Source organism: Centruroides sculpturatus, unplaced genomic scaffold (genome assembly GCF_000671375.1).
Source record: "Centruroides sculpturatus isolate CEXI.00-Female unplaced genomic scaffold, Cexi_2.0 scaffold276, whole genome shotgun sequence".
Classification (NCBI taxonomy): Eukaryota; Metazoa; Arthropoda; class Arachnida; order Scorpiones; family Buthidae; genus Centruroides; species Centruroides sculpturatus.
In genome coordinates this window covers 544954-563517 of record NW_019384509.1, presented here as the reverse complement: position 1 = coordinate 563517, position 18564 = coordinate 544954, and the positions used below count along the sequence as shown (strand labels likewise).

The window sequence follows — 18564 nt, the reverse complement described above, 5'->3', positions numbered from 1 at the left end:
TGAGAAAGGCTCCGTCAGCTATATTTAAGGCTGAAGGAAGCATAATGGCCATTTCGCAGAATTGGCCATTATGCTTCGTCATTTGAGCCATTCTAACCTTACTATGTCCTGGTGTTGGGAGCTATGATTACGTCAGGGTGCACATACATGATGACCAGGGTCTGGACGCTCCAGACAGACTATTGGGTGAGATAGTTGTGTGATCGTGACGCAAGCAAAGACATTTTGTCTACCATTCAGATACAAATCTTGTCTCTTCCTGTACCATCCGCAGGCAACCAGCAGAGGCTGATTTGTATGCATGGAGACCACTGCTTGTCTTGCCATTAACATCCCAACATGATCGGTTTCATTTGCAATGATGATGTGACAGAGAAGCATGGATCGCTACGGACTTGCAACATAGCATCTTTAGCGACACATTTCAGTTTTGTTTGGAAATTGCCAACCACAATATTAGAATTTTTAGAATCACTTCAGAACACATCAATCCCATTTTTACTGTTGAGCGTCACATTGCTCCCGCTACTAGCGTGCTTGTCTGGAAACTGGAACTGTTTCAACACTCGGTGTGGAACGATTTCTAGTAGTTCCGGGTCGAAATTATTGTAAATACCTCTAGTACGTAGCATCTTATAGTTTTGGCGCGTGACGGTAAATTACATACGCAACTTTCAGAGCTATTGGCCGTCCGCCTTGTGCGGGGTCAATTAGCTTTTCAAGAGCGTTATTCACGTGTTCACGTGTCCTCTTTGTTTTACATTTGTCCAATGTTTTCAATTATCAATCTTTAAAAGCGTTGTTTCGATTTACACTTTGTTTTAATAATATATTTATCAATTTTTTGAGAGGTTTGGATGGTTTTCTTTAAAACACAATATAACAACTTTTTCGGCGTACGTTGGATGATTTATTTTCTTTAGGAGCTTAAAACCTGCAAAATTATACAAATTCTGATAGATGCTCGCATTTTAAAATATGGAAATCCATATTTTTTTTAAATTCTGCAACATATTTCCTTTCTCTTATAATTGTTGCTTTTTTGGATAATTTTTAATATTACTTTCCCGGTCGTTAAATAACAGGAAGAAGTATAACGATATTTCCAGCGATATTAAGAGGATTACTGTACAAATTTTAGTTTTACTAAAAAATAAATGTGTTTGCTTCGAAGTTTTTTGTTAATAATATAAAAGTTATTTTTAAAATAAAATCTCATAAGAGATGACGCCACAAAAATTTAAACTTTGCAAATGAGTTTTCTCAAACACAAATAATTTTCGTCCAGAAAGTTACACAATTCGTTGCTGGATTTTATTTGAATGACATTGCTAATAAACCCGTACAAATCCACTAATTCTTGTTTTCGTTCATTGTGAATGACAATCGAACGAATGTTGTCTATTTTTATGAAAACTTTTTAAACAGAGATATACGTTTCAAATTTTAATGGGCTCTCAGTATTCACGGGGCTAAAAGAGTGAAAAATTATGATATTCGACTTTCATAAATCTTGAAAAATTTTGTTTAATCGTTGGCTCTTGTGATCCGATTTTAGGTGAATATTTATGGTAAGCTGAAAATTATAGAAAAATTTTGGAAGTACCGGTATTTACAGTATCAATTCGGATAAAAGAGAAAATAATGATAACATATTATTTTTTGTTGTTGTTGAGAAAATTATGTAGCGAAGTAGAATGATTATATATGAACGACAATCATTTAAATAATTTAATAAAATTATCAATAGTATTAAACATTTCAAAAGTATAATAAAAACTTAAAACAGGTTGTAAAGTGTTTTTTAATATTAGAATTTTAACATTGAAAATACTGAGAAATTGTTCCTTTTCTCCTTTCCCTTTGTCTGTTGTCCTTAGAACTATTTGCATAGATTTTTATCTGAATGAACTGAACTATGAACATTCGTGTTTTCAGGATGTGTCCCATTTAAAGGTTAGTTATTGTATAAAATCTTTTGTTATTATTTGTTAATTTAAAGTAAAGATGCCATTTCAAACATTGATGTAAAGCATCTGTTTGAATGAATTTGAATAACATTTGAATTGTATGTACAGTACTGTACATATAAAATTACAATAAGAAAACTTGTCTTAAACTACTTAATATTTCATATCATCAAAATTAAATTTACATAATTTTAAAATTGTTCAACGTATTTCTACGTATTTAATTAAAATAAACTAAAGCTATTAATTTGCAAGCTTATTCTTTCCTATAAAAGTTAATTATATAAAATATAAAATTGATTCCTGTAAAATTTAGAGTTCACAAATCCCTGAATTAATGAAGTTTATTTTCTTTATTTGTTATGATTAACAAGTCTATATCAGTACTTCGTATACATATAGACTTGTATATATCCGTATAATTTTTTTACGTCCATTTATGTCATTAGGAGTACGTTCGTATACATATAGACTTGTATATATCCGTATATTTACTTATAAATTTTATCAATTCTTAATAAATATATATATATATATATATGACCCCCCAGCTTGGGAATTTAATTTGAGAAGATTTTGGTTCCAAGCTGCTTGGGATCCAAGATTTTTCTAAACTTTAGATCCAAGTCTAAAAAATTATAATGTATAAATTTTATAACAATAATTCTTATCATTTACTTCAAATCAAACATTCTAAATAAAATATCTCATAATATTGTGTTTCATTAGCTACATTTGATTAACTTATACAATCTGAAAATCAACTTTATTGTTAACGGTCATTGGAATAGTAAATTTAACATAATTTCAATAACTATAAAATATAAATAAATATTCTACAAATAACGTTTTTATTTTAATATAAATACAATATATATTAAATTTAATATAATTTTTATAAATAAATTTTAATTATTTTATAGTCCCGTTTCTCTCATGTTTCTGCTCTTGTTGGCATCGGAATGATAAAATACGTACAGATCTCTTCCGTGAGAATTACTTGAATCTCTACAGTAATGATGTGTATTCTGTTCCCAAATTTTCGTTAATTCTTCTTCTAAATCGGTCAAGCGAGATTCATTATCCGCTCCGTCTTCTTGAATATAACATTCCGTTCTTGTTCTGGCTCCTTTGTGAAAATCTATGCCATCACTAATCGTCTTTAACGTATCTTCTCCATTTATAATGTCATTAGGTGGCATTGGAGGGACGTATACGGATTTTCCTTTGATTTCAAAATGGCTGACTTCTTCCTCTGCTTCGTCCGCTACCATAGGAAGAGGTCGACGTGTGGTTGATGGCTTTGAGTATCTATGGTTTAATATCCAAGTATTTTTATACAACCTAACTTTATACATTTTTTTTCAAGTTAGTTTTATAATTAGTAAATGGTCCATATAGCTGATGGAAGTTGAGAAAGGCTCCGTCAGCTATATTTAAGGCTGAAGGAAGCATAATGGCCATTTCGCAGAATTGGCCATTATGCTTCGTCATTTGAGCCATTCTAACCTTACTATGTCCTGGTGTTGGGAGCTATGATTACGTCAGGGTGCACATACATGATGACCAGGGTCTGGACGCTCCAGACAGACTATTGGGTGAGATAGTTGTGTGATCGTGACGCAAGCAAAGACATTTTGTCTACCATTCAGATACAAATCTTGTCTCTTCCTGTACCATCCGCAGGCAACCAGCAGAGGCTGATTTGTATGCATGGAGACCACTGCTTGTCTTGCCATTAACATCCCAACATGATCGGTTTCATTTGCAATGATGATGTGACAGAGAAGCATGGATCGCTACGGACTTGCAACATAGCATCTTTAGCGACACATTTCAGTTTTGTTTGGAAATTGCCAACCACAATATTAGAATTTTTAGAATCACTTCAGAACACATCAATCCCATTTTTACTGTTGAGCGTCACATTGCTCCCGCTACTAGCGTGCTTGTCTGGAAACTGGAACTGTTTCAACACTCGGTGTGGAACGATTTCTAGTAGTTCCGGGTCGAAATTATTGTAAATACCTCTAGTACGTAGCATCTTATAGTTTTGGCGCGTGACGGTAAATTACATACGCAACTTTCAGAGCTATTGGCCGTCCGCCTTGTGCGGGGTCAATTAGCTTTTCAAGAGCGTTATTCACGTGTTCACGTGTCCTCTTTGTTTTACATTTGTCCAATGTTTTCAATTATCAATCTTTAAANAAAATATATTTAAAATATGTTAAATTAAATTTAAACGTTAACTACTTGAAAAGTTAAAAAAAATAATAATAATAATCTGATGCAAGCGAATATAAATGTAAATCATTTTTAGCAATTTTAACAAACCTATCGACAAGAAAATAAATGAATATGATCATTCCTAATCCTATTAAACCTTCTACAAAAAGACTTAAATATTTTCTTTCCTTCAAAGCAGGAACATCATCTATTGTTACTTGAGATACCAAAACCATTGAAAACCTAGTAGAAAATTTCAAACATTTTTACAAAATAATAAATAAATAAAATATAAATTATATAAAGACGTTAGGATATATAAATTTTACAGTTTACCAGATATAATATTGTATAAAAGTATATCTTCTGAGACGTTTCGAACAAAATATGACTTCCAGACTATGACGGGAGGAAGACGTTCCTCCGGATGATCTGATGACATTATAGGCATTTTGCAGCTGTAGACGGAAACTTGGACGAACACTAATATTATTAAATTGAGCAATTCTTTCTACTTCGTTTTCGGCATCCGATAATTTATTTTCTGATACCAACCAATGAAGAGAACGAGGAATCAACCTTCGACGAAATTCTATAATTAATTTTTAATTAAAATATTCGTTATTGTATATAACTTTGACAACATACCAAAAGAATGCAAGTGGGACGATAGCTAAAACTGCCACAGCCAGTTGAACGTATCTCCAATGGCGTATAAGCCAGGCGAAAAGTGACGACATAAGCAAACTACAAGGCCTGATTGCAGCTAGCCATGCCGCTGCTTTCCACTGATATGGAGTCGGAAGAATTTCCAGTAACAAAATATAAGAAATGCATTGAATACTCTAAAAAGATAATAAAAAAATACTGAATATTAGTAACATTTTCAATATTAAATATTATTAAATCAAAAAAGGAAGACATACCAAAGCAAATACTCCGTCTATGGCATAAAGAGTAGCAAATGACGTGTAATTTGGTGGAAAATATAACGCAATAGAGAGCGCAGAATGCAAAAATGTAGCGAATAAAAGTATTATTTTTCTACCATAACGGTCGGCTAAACAACCGATGAGAGTGCAACCAACGATGGCCACTCCGTTGTATATGTAAGGTAGCAACTTGACCAAAAATTCTCTTTGGCAAACTAATTCCCACTGAAAAAATTTTTTTAAAAAGTATAAATTTATTCATTTGCATTTTATTTTAATTAATTTTTAATAATGGCGGATGACCGAAAAAATAAAGGCACCATTGTGCTTAGGATACATATTCGAGTCTCAAAACTTTTCACGAATGGATTGAGCCGTATATATTGGTCTCCGACATCACTCTGCTACTTCCATTGTAGGCCTGACCAAATCATGATGGATATGATAAAAAGGTCCACAAGACGAAAAGTCAAAAAGAATTCTTTTGTTATTACATAAGTTATAATTAAAAGATAACAAATCTAATAAAATTTAAACATAAGATGCCGAGATGTCTTCTTTTTAAAGAAAGCAATTTAGTAATGATAGAATAAATGATACAGTAAATAATATTTTGAATTTAAATTTAAATATAATTAAAATAATTATAAATAATTACAGACAAATTATATAATAATAATGATTTTTAAAAAAATAACATTTGTAATTTATTTTCTAAAAGATTTTATTGCATTTGTATAATTTTCTAATAAAAAAGAAACTAGAAAAGTTTAAGTACAAGGTCATGCACACTGGAGATTTGGAATCAGGAGTCGTGCACATATAGGGGTTTCGGGTTTAACTAGAAACCAAATATGTACGGTATGATAATTCTTTCCAAATGGGAAACGTTAAATATAATTTATATATATTTTGAACTCGTTCATTCTTCTTTACTGTATTGTCTATATTGGAAATATTAATAAACTACGTTATGAAAAAATAATGTGTTTTTTAAACCCACCCTTTTAAAAATCCTGAGCAGGGGCCTTGTCGTGGATACAACATGCAATAAAATAATAATTTATGGAACAATAATATTTCACGAACAAAAATATAGAAAAAAAATGAACATGCTAAGAATGGAAAACGAAATAAAATTAGGCAAATAAATGTCGAAAAAGTGTGTAATAACGTAATATATTACTGAAAAAATTAATTTTAATTTTTTAAAATACATTTCTCTTTTACGGAAGTCTTACAGCTACTTGATTTTATGTATATAATTCTGATTAATAACAATAAGTAATTGAAAAGTAGATACCTCCACAACGACGCTCCAATCATTTTGTGGTAACAGAAATTCCCAACCTTCTAGACAATTTTCTGTGCCTAAACTTTTATCATTAGGATCGACGTATCTACTGCACGAAGAAAATAATCTTTTTCCATTAATTTCTACTAAAGGTCTCAGTTCGCTTTCACCTAAAGTTCGGTTTCCATCGGGTTTCACTCGACATCGATGAGGTGGAGTAAAAGAAAACACTTCTAACAGAATATCTGTAAAATATGCCGGTAACTGAAGACAGCAAACTAAAAATCCTACTAACAGTTGATATCTTCCTGGAGAACCTAAGATGAGAAATACGTGATCCAGATCCGAATACATATTGATTTTCAATTTTGAACCAACAGTTTACTCCTTCTTTGCTGTGTTAAATTCATCGCCGAAGTTTATCTTCCCTGAAAAATAGTATTTGTTATAAATGTTATGTCTTCAGATTTATTTAACAATATTTTAATAATGAATTTAATTTTTTTAATACGAAAAAATATACAAATTTTCTTGCATTTAAATAAAAGCTTAATTAGAATCTGGAAGCGGTTTCGTGCCTTAAAATTAATAGCCTATTCGATAAGAGATGGGCGTGAATTAAGCGGAATCACATTCTCTTGCAATTCACGTGACTCTTGCATGTTACGGATGACGTCATGTAAACCATGTTACGCCCTTCTTTCGATTCATTCTTTGCAGTTATACTAAAAAGAAAGGCTTCGAACCGAAACCGGAGGCCTCCACCCCAAAAAAGCGGAACTAAGTGCCAAGAGATTTAATAAAATCACAAGTGTCACTATTACAAATAATTTCGTGATTTTCTCTTACGTAGATACAAAAATTGCTTAATGATATTTGCTATTTCCTATATTTTAAATAAGATAATAATTACTAACATATTTTCAATATTTTGGCCCCTTTATATTAAATTTCATCTCTTTTATATATAATACGAAGGGCAAACGGTGAGTCATGATAAGAAGGATCTCCCAAGAACGGAAGAGAATCAAAGAATAGAGAAACAGTATTTGCTATTCTTTGCTAAATTTATATGACCGTAAATTACTGCACTATTTATTGTTCTCACGCATTTACGATCCCACATAAGTGAGTTATAGTTTATTTAGAGCCGGGAATTTTTTTTCCTTTAAGAAAAAGGTCAATATGGTCTACATCGCCCCATAGGATACGAGAAATTACCTTATTAAAAATTGAATTTCATATCAAGTAAAAGTTTAATCCGGTAATTTACTTGTCAAACTATTACTAAAAATGGAAACATTAAAACTACTTGACATTGAATAGAAATTTTTTTTTAATTTATCAATTTGATAACAGAAATTTCAATAATATTTTATTATAGATAAAGATTTTATTAGCTTTTAAATTTCCATGTCCTATTTTGCATCATCTTCAGACCTACATAAACAATTCGTATTTATGGAATGCATTAAACCTTGTCGATCGCCTAACTTCCATCGCTCTATTATATCTGCCTACTGATGTGTAGCTTAAGTAGGATGCTTCACTTAATGCATTTAAGTTAGAACATTAACATGTCAAAATCAAATTATTCTTCATGTTTTATTATGGAAAAATTATTATAATTAATATACGAAACTAGAAAATTATTTTTTAAAAAAGAAACTGGAGCTTAAAAGAGAGAAAAAGAAAAGATTTGCTTTCTTTTATAACTAAGCAAAAACAGTAGAAAATAAAGTTGAAATAACTATATGCATATTATATAAATATCCGTNAAGAAGGAATTCCCAAGAACGGAAGAGAATCAAAGAATAGAGAAACAGTATTTGCTATTCTTTGCTAAATTTATATGACCGTAAATTACTGCACTATTTATTGTTCTCACGCATTTACGATCCCACATAAGTGAGTTATAGTTTATTTAGAGCCGGGAATTTTTTTTCCTTTAAGAAAAAGGTCAATATGGTCTACATCGCCCCATAGGATACGAGAAATTACCTTATTAAAAATTGAATTTCATATCAAGTAAAAGTTTAATCCGGTAATTTACTTGTCAAACTATTACTAAAAATGGAAACATTAAAACTACTTGACATTGAATAGAAATTTTTTTTTAATTTATCAATTTGATAACAGAAATTTCAATAATATTTTATTATAGATAAAGATTTTATTAGCTTTTAAATTTCCATGTCCTATTTTGCATCATCTTCAGACCTACATAAACAATTCGTATTTATGGAATGCATTAAACCTTGTCGATCGCCTAACTTCCATCGCTCTATTATATCTGCCTACTGATGTGTAGCTTAAGTAGGATGCTTCACTTAATGCATTTAAGTTAGAACATTAACATGTCAAAATCAAATTATTCTTCATGTTTTATTATGGAAAAATTATTATAATTAATATATGAAACTAGAAAATTATTTTTTAAAAAAGAAACTGGAACTTAAAAGAGAGAAAAAGAAAAGATTTGCTTTCTTTTATAACTAAGCAAAAATAGCAGAAAATAAAGTTGAAATAACTATATGCATATTATATAAATATCCGTAATATATTAATTAAATATAATTTTAAATTATTATATATAAATATTTGTTTTACATTATCTGAAAATACGATGTTTAAATGTCAACAATTTGTGTAAAAATGTCGAAAATATTACCGTTTAAACTTGCAGATCATTACACTATAAAATATAACTTGCCGAGAGTTTAATTAATATTTAAAAAAAAATAGTAAAGATAAATATAATAAATTAAAGAAGCACCACAATAAAAATAACATAAACAAATAAAACAAGACTCACCAAAGCAAATGTTTTCATCCAAGTCGAGAATCTGCGAAAAGAATGACTCCACGAGGCTGTCACTCGGCCGCATGCTCACCTGTCACGCTCAACCTCACATACAGTGACGTGGAAACATCACGCAAACATTGCCCTTCTCCTCATCACTCGATTAATAGACAACAGCTGAGAATGAAACACTTCCTGCACTTTCCCAAATATCATCAACAATTGCTTACAAACAATTCTTGGAAACAGCTAATTGACTCCGTCGAGTTTCATGACTGATAAAAAAATACTGGAAGAATTTTGTTGTTTATTAACAATAATTTTTTTTTTAAATATGCATTTTTATTAAAATAATTATAAAGAAAAACTTTTATTTAGTGATACTTTATAGAATTTGTATACAGTTAGTTAATTGAATCTATAACTAGAAGCTGAAACATCTCAATTATATTCGATAAATGGGGAAATTACCTCCCTACGACTCTATTCGGCGAATCCTCGTTAAATAATAGAAATGCCCCAGAAGAACGAACCTATTTGATCTTTGATTTTGCTATATTTCTAAGTTTTAAAGATTATATTAGTTTTCTTATTTCTAATTTTGCCCGTCATGACTTTGTAAAGAAATATTATTTTTTGAAATCTGAATAAAATTTAATATGCAAAACAGAATATTATATCTTGTGATTATAATTTGCTAAATGTATTTGTGAATAGTTTAATTTAAAAAAAAAAAATCAAATTTAACTTTGTATTACATTTATAATTATACGTGTGTTAATAAAACATAACACAAAGATTACAAACTGAAATTTGTTGGGCGATGCCCTTTTGATCCATTTCTAAATTATTAAATTGGACCCGTAATAAAATTTCATAAGAATCATTTTTAAAAATTCCAGTATGAGTAATAAGATTATTCATACTTAAATTAAAAATTTATGTATTTAGGAAAAATCAATAGAAAAACAAAAAAAATTGGAAGATTTTGTAACTTTTCCAAATCTCTTCCTTGTATGTTCTCTTAAGTATAAAAGAAAATGGTATAAATAATTAATTATCTATACTTAAATAAATTTAGCATTCATAGAATCTAAACAAAATTTAAGTTTCAAGAAATAAAATCTGAAAGTCTATCATATTCATTAAGATCTTTTCCATCTTCCGGCATAATTGAATCAGATATTCATGACTGTAAAAAATTAGAAAATAAAAAAAATGTTATATGAAAGTATATTAAAAAATTTTCACTTGTTTTAAAATAAAAATTATTAATATTTTATTATAAAATCATTTATTCATATCGATATTAAAATTTTGATCAATGTTCGATGCTTCTCTACATCAAATCGATGACGGTATCATCAAAATTTACATTAAAATGTCAAATCTTTAGATAACTTAGTGATGTTAAATATTTATATTTAAATTATGTAATATTCCATAATAAATAGTTGTTATGTTAGATTAATAGCGAATGTTTAAGATCTGTCATATTAAAAATGTTGAATAAGTCGAGTCACGCTCCGTTTATGAATGATTCGAAGTTCGAGATGAATCGAATTTTCTTTTTGAAGAGAAACGCTTGGTAAAATCTAAATGAATTTTTAAAGGGTTTAGTCTGCAATCACTGTTTATCTTCGATAAGACTGTCAAAAAGTTGATTAATGTTCTGGAATTTATGAAAAAAAAAAATCACGCGTGATCAATAGACCTATCTTTGTAGAGTTGTCGTTTCGTTTGAATAATACATCTTCGTGTGTCCGCGATTTCATGTATTTATTTCTATAATCATTATACATCGTATAGGGACAAAATATCTTATGTCTATATGAATACTTATTTTATACATTAATTATATTTACGTACTGTACATATTATTATTCTATCTTATATTTATTAGTTAATATTTACTTGTACACATATTTATGTAACCTGTTTAAATGTTTTACCATATAGTAATGTCATAGACATAATTTTTGAAATATTTTGTGCTTGTTAAAAATTCTCTACGAGCTCTTAATTATGTTTAATTATTTTAAAACGTTCTCATTTTTCATTTATACTTTCTTTTATTTAACCTTTCGCTAATAATAATTATTTAAAATTATTTATAGTGAAAACGTAGATAGTAAAATCGCTTTTTTTTTTCAGGATTATCGCATGAAGTATCATTAAATATGATAAGTGTTATTTCTTCACGCAATAATGACTAAGAGTATGACTAACGGTTTTTTCCGGTGACTGACGAGTAAGCCCGAATTTAAAGTACTTTATTGTGTTTTCTACCATTGAAAAATGACTTCAGCCTATAAAATAAGGATGATCAGATTTATTATGCGCGTTTTTCTGCATGCAATTGTAAATAAAACTGGTTAATTATGTTTAATGCTATAAATCGTAAGAATGTTTATCTAACTAATAGTAGGCCTATAATTTGTATTTGAATAATAAAATTATTATTCTCCAATAAATAATTTAAGTTGGAGCGGAAATACTTTCATTTATCTTTTTTAAATGAGAAGAAATACTGTATATTGATCTAACTATCGATAGAAATATATCATAGCTATCTACAAATTAAAAACGTGTCAAAATTATGGAAGAAATTAAAAAAAAAAAATGATTAATTTAAAATTTATTTTTATTGCTTGTCCTGACAACCTCATTTCCAAGATACAAAAGAGTTAAAAATTGGTGGACAGTATTTGCAAATTAACAACATATTGTAGGGAATAAAATGTCCAATGAAAGGACGTGTCTGTTAATGAAAACTGTTTTTGTTCCTAATGAGTGTGAGGATTAATAGAAAACAATTTTGTATTTTTAATATAATTAAGATATAAACTATATGAATTAAATTAAAACCAAAACGATATATTAATATATTTTATATATATAAAAAAACAGTAAAGAGAATTAAAAATGACTTAAAATATATTTTTAAGGTTTTTATATTTAAAATATATAGTTTAATGTAAAATCGAATGAAAATATTTTTTGTAGTTCCGAATGCAAAGAACTATAAAAATTCCTTTCATTTTGTTTCTTCTAATTCTATGTCACGACTTGGTGCATTTATCGACACTTGGCAAATAATTCCATCGTCTACTTTTAATTCATACAGAAACGCGTTTCGGGCTTTCGCCCCTCTTCAGTCTGTTACATTGATAGTATACGGTATCAGTCTGGGACTTTCCGTACTTCCCGCTTCCATCTTCTCCCGACTTGACGGCCTCCCCCGCATGCCTCGTAATTTGTAACTTCACCCCTCCCCGAGTGTTGCGTACAGCCTCTCCTGCGACTGTATAAACATTCTGTTTTAATAATTGTAGCCAGTTTTTATGGATGTCAATGCTTAGGTTCTTGTTAATATTATTTTTGTCTATAGTAATTTCGTAGCTTTCCTTGAATTTTCTTTTGTACCAATTTTTTTCTTTGTGTACTATTATTGCATCATTCTTATCTATTTTGCAGTTGTGGGTCGTGCAATGTTCGTAAAAAACAGAGTTGATTCTATTATACTTCAGGTCTGCGATGTGTTCTTTTAATCTTGTTTCTAATTTTCTTTTTGTTTCACCGATGTATACTTTTGGGGGTTCGCATGTGCAAGGTATTTTATAGACGACTTCGGTAGTGTTGTATTTGTCTGGTTGTTTATTTCTGTCAGGTATAGTCTTCCGGATTCTTTTTTGCAAGTTGTTATAGGTTGGGGCTAGCTTTATATTTATTTTTTCAAAACTTTTGTTTACCTGTTCAAAGAAGCCACGGATGTATGGGAAGGGTATGTATCTTACTGTGTTTCCTTCGTTTTGTTTATTTTCCAGCCTTTTGTTGTTCATTTTCCTTTCCCAGTTGTTTAGCATTCGTTTTGGATAGCCGTTTAATAGGAATTTTGTTCGCAGTTCGTTGAGGTGTTTTTCCTTCGTCTGTAGTGAGCTTGTTCTGTTCTCGATCTTTTTATATTCCATGATGAATATGTTTTCTTTTATGTACTGCGGAATGTTTGAGTTGTAGTTTAACACTTTCCTGATCTCGCATGGTTTTGTGTATGGCTCGAATTCAATCCTGTTTGCTTTCCTGATTATTTTTATGTCGAGGTAATTTATTTCTGTGTTTGCCTCATTTTCTACCTTGAATTTGATGTTATCGTTTAATTTGTTTATTTTTTCTTCTATATCTTCTAATTTTGTTAATTCTTGGTCGTATAGTATAATTATGTCATCCACATATCGCTTATAGAACTTTATGCCTGTAAACTTTTTGATTACTTGGTCTATATCTACCATGACAAGTTCTGCTAGCTTCGGGCCTATAACTGATCCCATGCTTATGCCTGTCTGTTGCGTGTAGAACTTATTGTTGACTTCGAAATAGTTCTCCTGTATGCGAATTCTATTAGATCTATTACTTCTTCCTTTGCTTCAATCTTTTTTAGTGTACTTTCTATTAGATTCCAGGTTATCTAAGGGTACATGTTTATTATATCTAGGCTTGCAAGTCTGTAATTTTTGCTCATTTTTATATTTTCCATGTCATGTATAAGTTCGTCTGCGTGTTTGATGGAGCATTCCGAATTATTGTACTTTTGTAATTCTCGTTTTAAGTATTTTTCTAAATTATATAGAGTTGAATTTTTGAAGTCGACGACGGGTCTTATTTGTTCGCCTGGCTTATGTGTTTTTAATTGTATGTTTAGCTTAGGAGTTCTGCTATTTTCGTTTGCTAGAATGTACTGTTTGTCTTCTCTTTCTATGTTTTTTAGTTGAAATTGCTTATTTATTCGCTTTTTGAGTTCAACATAAATGACTTCTTTTGGGTCTATTGGTAGTTCTCTGAAAGGCCCGCTATTAACTATATCTGATTTTTTGGTTTGGATTAGGGATGTAACGAATATTCGGTTATTATTCGGTATTCGGCCTATTCGGCCTATTTTTCGCTATTCGGCCGAATACCGAATATTTAATCACTATTCGGCCGAATACCGAATATTTAATCACTATTCGGCCGAATACCGAATACCTAAAAACGGGAGTAAGAAATAACAAAAACACAGTAAATTACCGGTAATCATTTTGGTATTTAGATTTAATGTTATCGGGTTAGTGTTGTTTGTTTAACATTCACAAAATAAAAAAAATAATATTAGTCACATGTATTTACAATTTATAATTACAAATATCAGCACACGTACACATTTATTCGTTCGAGAATCCTCACACACATCTGAGGGTCTGACCCTGTCTATTCTTTTTAAGCGCTCGTCTTTGCTCTTTCCTTTCTCTTTCCTCTATCTCTCTAGTCCACGTATGCCCATGCATACATCATAATACGCGCTCACGATACTTTCGATTCGTCACTTTTCCGTCGTTGTTTTTCCATTTTATAATTACGTGACTCGTAGCCTGGTGATAACGTAGAAAAGAGACAGATAGGACATCGGTATATGTCACAGTTATGATTTCACAGATTCGAGACAGCTTGATAGCCCGAACGGTCCCAGGCTTTCGCCTGTGCACGCTAAGTGACTCTCATTACAAGCATTAAGCTTTCCGAAGTCTATGACAACACCTGTTTGGCATTGACGGCCGCAAATTTGGCGCCAATAAGCTGCTTCGACTCGTTCTATTATGCCATCAACTCAATTTCTTATTTATTTTCACATTTTCACTTCGCGGTCTTTCTTTGTTCTTTTTCCGTTATTTACATGTGTAGGTCATTTCATTGTTATTCACATTTGATATCGTCATTTATCACATACTGCCATGACGCTCTTGTATGAACTGTCAAGAATTAACGCAATTGGCGAAGCGTAGTGACAGTGGGCCAATGGAGAGCAGGTCCTGGCTATAATGCGGTTTGCGCGCCAATTTTCGTACGTGCGTTAATCAAGCCGAATAGTTTGGCCGAATATTCGGCTATTCGGCCACGCTCCTGGCCGAATATTCGGCTATTCGGCCACGCTCCTGGCCGAATATTCGGTATTCGACCTGAGGCCGAATATACTACTCGTTACAACACTAGTTTGGATCCATTCCTGTTTCACTATGATCATCTGTTTGGATTTATCTGCTTTTATGATATCTATGTTATTTGCTTCTAAGTAGGTTTGTAATTGTGCTATTCTATCTTTATATTTGACGTACGATTTTTCAGTAATTTTTTTACTTCTATTTTCGTTTTTTACATAATTTTTTAGTTTGTTGCTAATTTCCATTTTTATATCGTTGTGATCCTCTGGGGAGTTACTTTGCTACATATACCCTTCCCATACATCCGTGGCTTCTTTGAGCAGGTAAACAAAAGTTTTGAAAAAATAAATATAAAGCTAGCCCCAACCTATAACAACTTGCAAAAAAGAATCCGGAAGACTATACCTGACAGAAATAAACAACCAGACAAATACAACACTACCGAAGTCGTCTATAAAATACCTTGCACATGCGAACCCCCAAAAGTATACATCGGTGAAACAAAAAGAAAATTAGAAACAAGATTAAAAGAACACATCGCAGACCTGAAGTATAATAGAATCAACTCTGTTTTTTACGAACATTGCACGACCCACAACTGCAAAATAGATAAGAATGATGCAATAATAGTACACAAAGAAAAAAATTGGTACAAAAGAAAATTCAAGGAAAGCTACGAAATTACTATAGACAAAAATAATATTAACAAGAACCTAAGCATTGACATCCATAAAAACTGGCTACAATTATTAAAACAGAATGTTTATACAGTCGCAGGAGAGGCTGTACGCAACACTCGGGGAGGGGTGAAGTTACAAATTACGAGGCATGCGGGGGAGGCCGTCAAGTCGGGAGAAGATGGAAGCGGGAAGTACGGAAAGTCCCAGACTGATACCGTATACTATCAATGTAACAGACTGAAGAGGGGCGAAAGCCCGAAACGCGTTTCTGTATGAATTAAAAGTAGACGATGGAATTATTTGCCAAGTGTCGATAAATGCACCAAGTCGTGACATAGAATTAGAAGAAACAAGAAAAAGAAGACACGGTTTCGACAAATAACGAAAACAATATCCTTTCATTTTATTATCGCTTTATTCTAGTGAGTCATTTTTTCCTGGATGCGGGCTGCGAGTGAATTTTATAGACTTCAGGCAGGGCGCGTGCAGACTTTAAGCCTGCTGAGTACCTTTTTCTTTCTTTTTTTTTTAACTCTTTCCGCCCTGTGGGCAATAAGAGGGCCTCTTTTTGCAAGCCCATTATGGGTTCGGCCAGGTCCACAATGGGACTGCCGGGTGGTGAGGGACAGGGCCCGACATATCACGCCCGAAAAATTCCTGGGGATTTTTCGACCCGTTCAGATTCGAGCCCAGGTCCCCCAGAGCGGTGGGCTGCCACCTTGACCGCTCGGCCATCCGGCCAATAGTGGGGACTGATTTCTTCATAATATTAGACGTAATATAAACAGAAATTTTTCCAGTTCAACGAGAGTGACCGAAAAGTTGTACATTTTGGAAATTTACGTGGACACCTGGTCCTAAAACGAATTAGAAAACAAACGACTGACAATCTATTAAGTTTAACATATTTAGACTTTTACAGCTATGGTGAGAAACGTTTAAAATTTACAAGAACCCTGTCGCGTCTTTTGACATTTGACATTGACAGGTATCGGCACCCTCAGGATTTGGCAGCCCGCTTGCATGCATGCACCGCACACCTAGCAGAACCATCTCTGATTCCACTCGTAGGGAGCTATTTGACTAAGTGGTTAAGATTTAAAGAGTAAAGAAGATTTTATGTTATTTTTATATACGTTTCTTTATAAAGCTATATTTAATTACAATTTTCTTTACAAGTATATTCATACAATTGAAGAATATTTGTACCAGGCACGTACAGTATATCCACCACACATTTTATTTCACCAAGTAAGTTTTTATTATTTTATTTTTAATTTTAGTCCTTGTATCGTGGCTAGCGATTCGGAATGTAACTGCGATATTGAAAATTTATTTTAAAAAGTTTTGGCTCAAAATCATATAATGAAAAAGAAAACATTATTAAAAGAGAAAGGCCAATGCCTAAGTTAAATATAAACACTTCAATAAAAAATTTGTTCGACATTCTCACGATAAAATGGCTCTGTAAATGCATAAAAATGCAAAAATTGTTTTGTTGGCCTTGCCTATTATTTTCAAATGAAATTAGCATGTGGAATAAGAATGGCTTTGACAATTTAGCTGGCAAAAGACACGAAAAATCGTCGATTCTTTCGTATTTGAAGCGATTTGGAAATCAAAGAGGAATAGAATTTAACATTAGTAAATAATATAAAATAAATATTGAAAACTATAACGAGATAGTTACGGATAATAGATATATTTAAATTAATAGATGTTATATGTTTTTATCAAAGCAAGAATTGGCATTTATAGGGCATAGGGAATCTATTGAATTTAATAACAGAGGTAATTATATTGAACTTGTTTATTTATTAATTACATTAGATAAATAATCTATTAAAATCCATTAAGAGATGAAACACTGGATGAACATTTTATTTTCCAAGGATAATGTTCCTATTCAAAACATTGCCTCAACAATGACATGGTTCTCTGACAATAATATCAATGTTTTGCCTTGTCTACTGTGTAGCCCAGATTTAAACCCAATAGAAAACCTTTACAGTGATTTGGTAAGAATGGTTAATGCCAATAGAAAACAACTTAATGATTCTGATCTTAAAAAAGCAATTGTGACTGTTTGGGATGAAATTGATACTATATCCATGACCAATCAATTGATTGATGTTATTATGGTTAATGGTAAACAAACTAACATAAGTATCAAACATTATTTTTTCCACTATAATTTTTGATGTGTTTTTTGGATTCTGGTCTCAAATATTTTCCAGGCAAATTGCAAGGAATGTGTTGTATTTGAATTTCTTAAATATGAAATTTTTATTTCATATTTTGTTTATGATTACTGTATTTTAATACCTAAACAACAACACATTTACAGGAAATCAGTTATTTTAATGGGAAGTTTGAAAACCCAGATAGTCTCAAACTTTTTTCCAGGACTGTATGTACATAATGTATTTAAAAATGAATTTTATCTTTACTTATTGATTTTTAAAATTATTTAAACTTGCTTTACAATATTGGTTTTAAGTATAATAAAAATAGATTACTAAAATAGTATTAATTTTAGCTGTTTTGTTCTTATATTACTAACATTTTAAATAGATTCCAGTTATTAAGCACAAACTTTGTTATCAACTGTTCAATGTTATCAGTATCAGCATATCCAAAACATGTAAGCTAATAATAATTATGAATATGACAATAGTAATAATAAT

General features: G+C 31.0%; 1 protein-coding gene across 1 annotated transcript; it reads right to left on the bottom strand.

The window, feature by feature from the left end:
* Positions 1 to 4158: 4158 nt before the first annotated feature.
* Positions 4159 to 9478, bottom strand: LOC111622318 (solute carrier family 22 member 4-like). Its single transcript, XM_023364671.1, has 7 exons — positions 9238 to 9478; positions 6432 to 6850; positions 5123 to 5353; positions 4845 to 5041; positions 4533 to 4775; positions 4301 to 4439; positions 4159 to 4170 (listed from the first exon to the last, which is right to left on the bottom strand). Exons 2-7 carry the CDS (start codon positions 6774 to 6776, stop codon positions 4159 to 4161), a joined length of 1167 nt encoding a protein of 388 aa, XP_023220439.1. The 5' UTR covers positions 6777 to 6850; positions 9238 to 9478.
* Positions 9479 to 18564: the final 9086 nt, after the last annotated feature.

What these genes read in the sequence shown, in the direction of transcription:
- LOC111622318 (XM_023364671.1), bottom strand. Translation starts at nt 6,776, where the DNA reads ATGTATTCGGATCTGGATCACGTATTTCTCATCTTAGGTTCTCCAGGA. An exon ending in GTCCCACTTGCATTCTTTTG is followed by an intron (nt 4,776 to 4,844) that starts GTATGTTGTCAA and finishes ATTTCGTCGAAG; the next exon opens with GTTGATTCCTCGTTCTCTTC. An exon ending in TTTATACAATATTATATCTG is followed by an intron (nt 4,440 to 4,532) that starts GTAAACTGTAAA and finishes ATTTTCTACTAG; the next exon opens with GTTTTCAATGGTTTTGGTAT.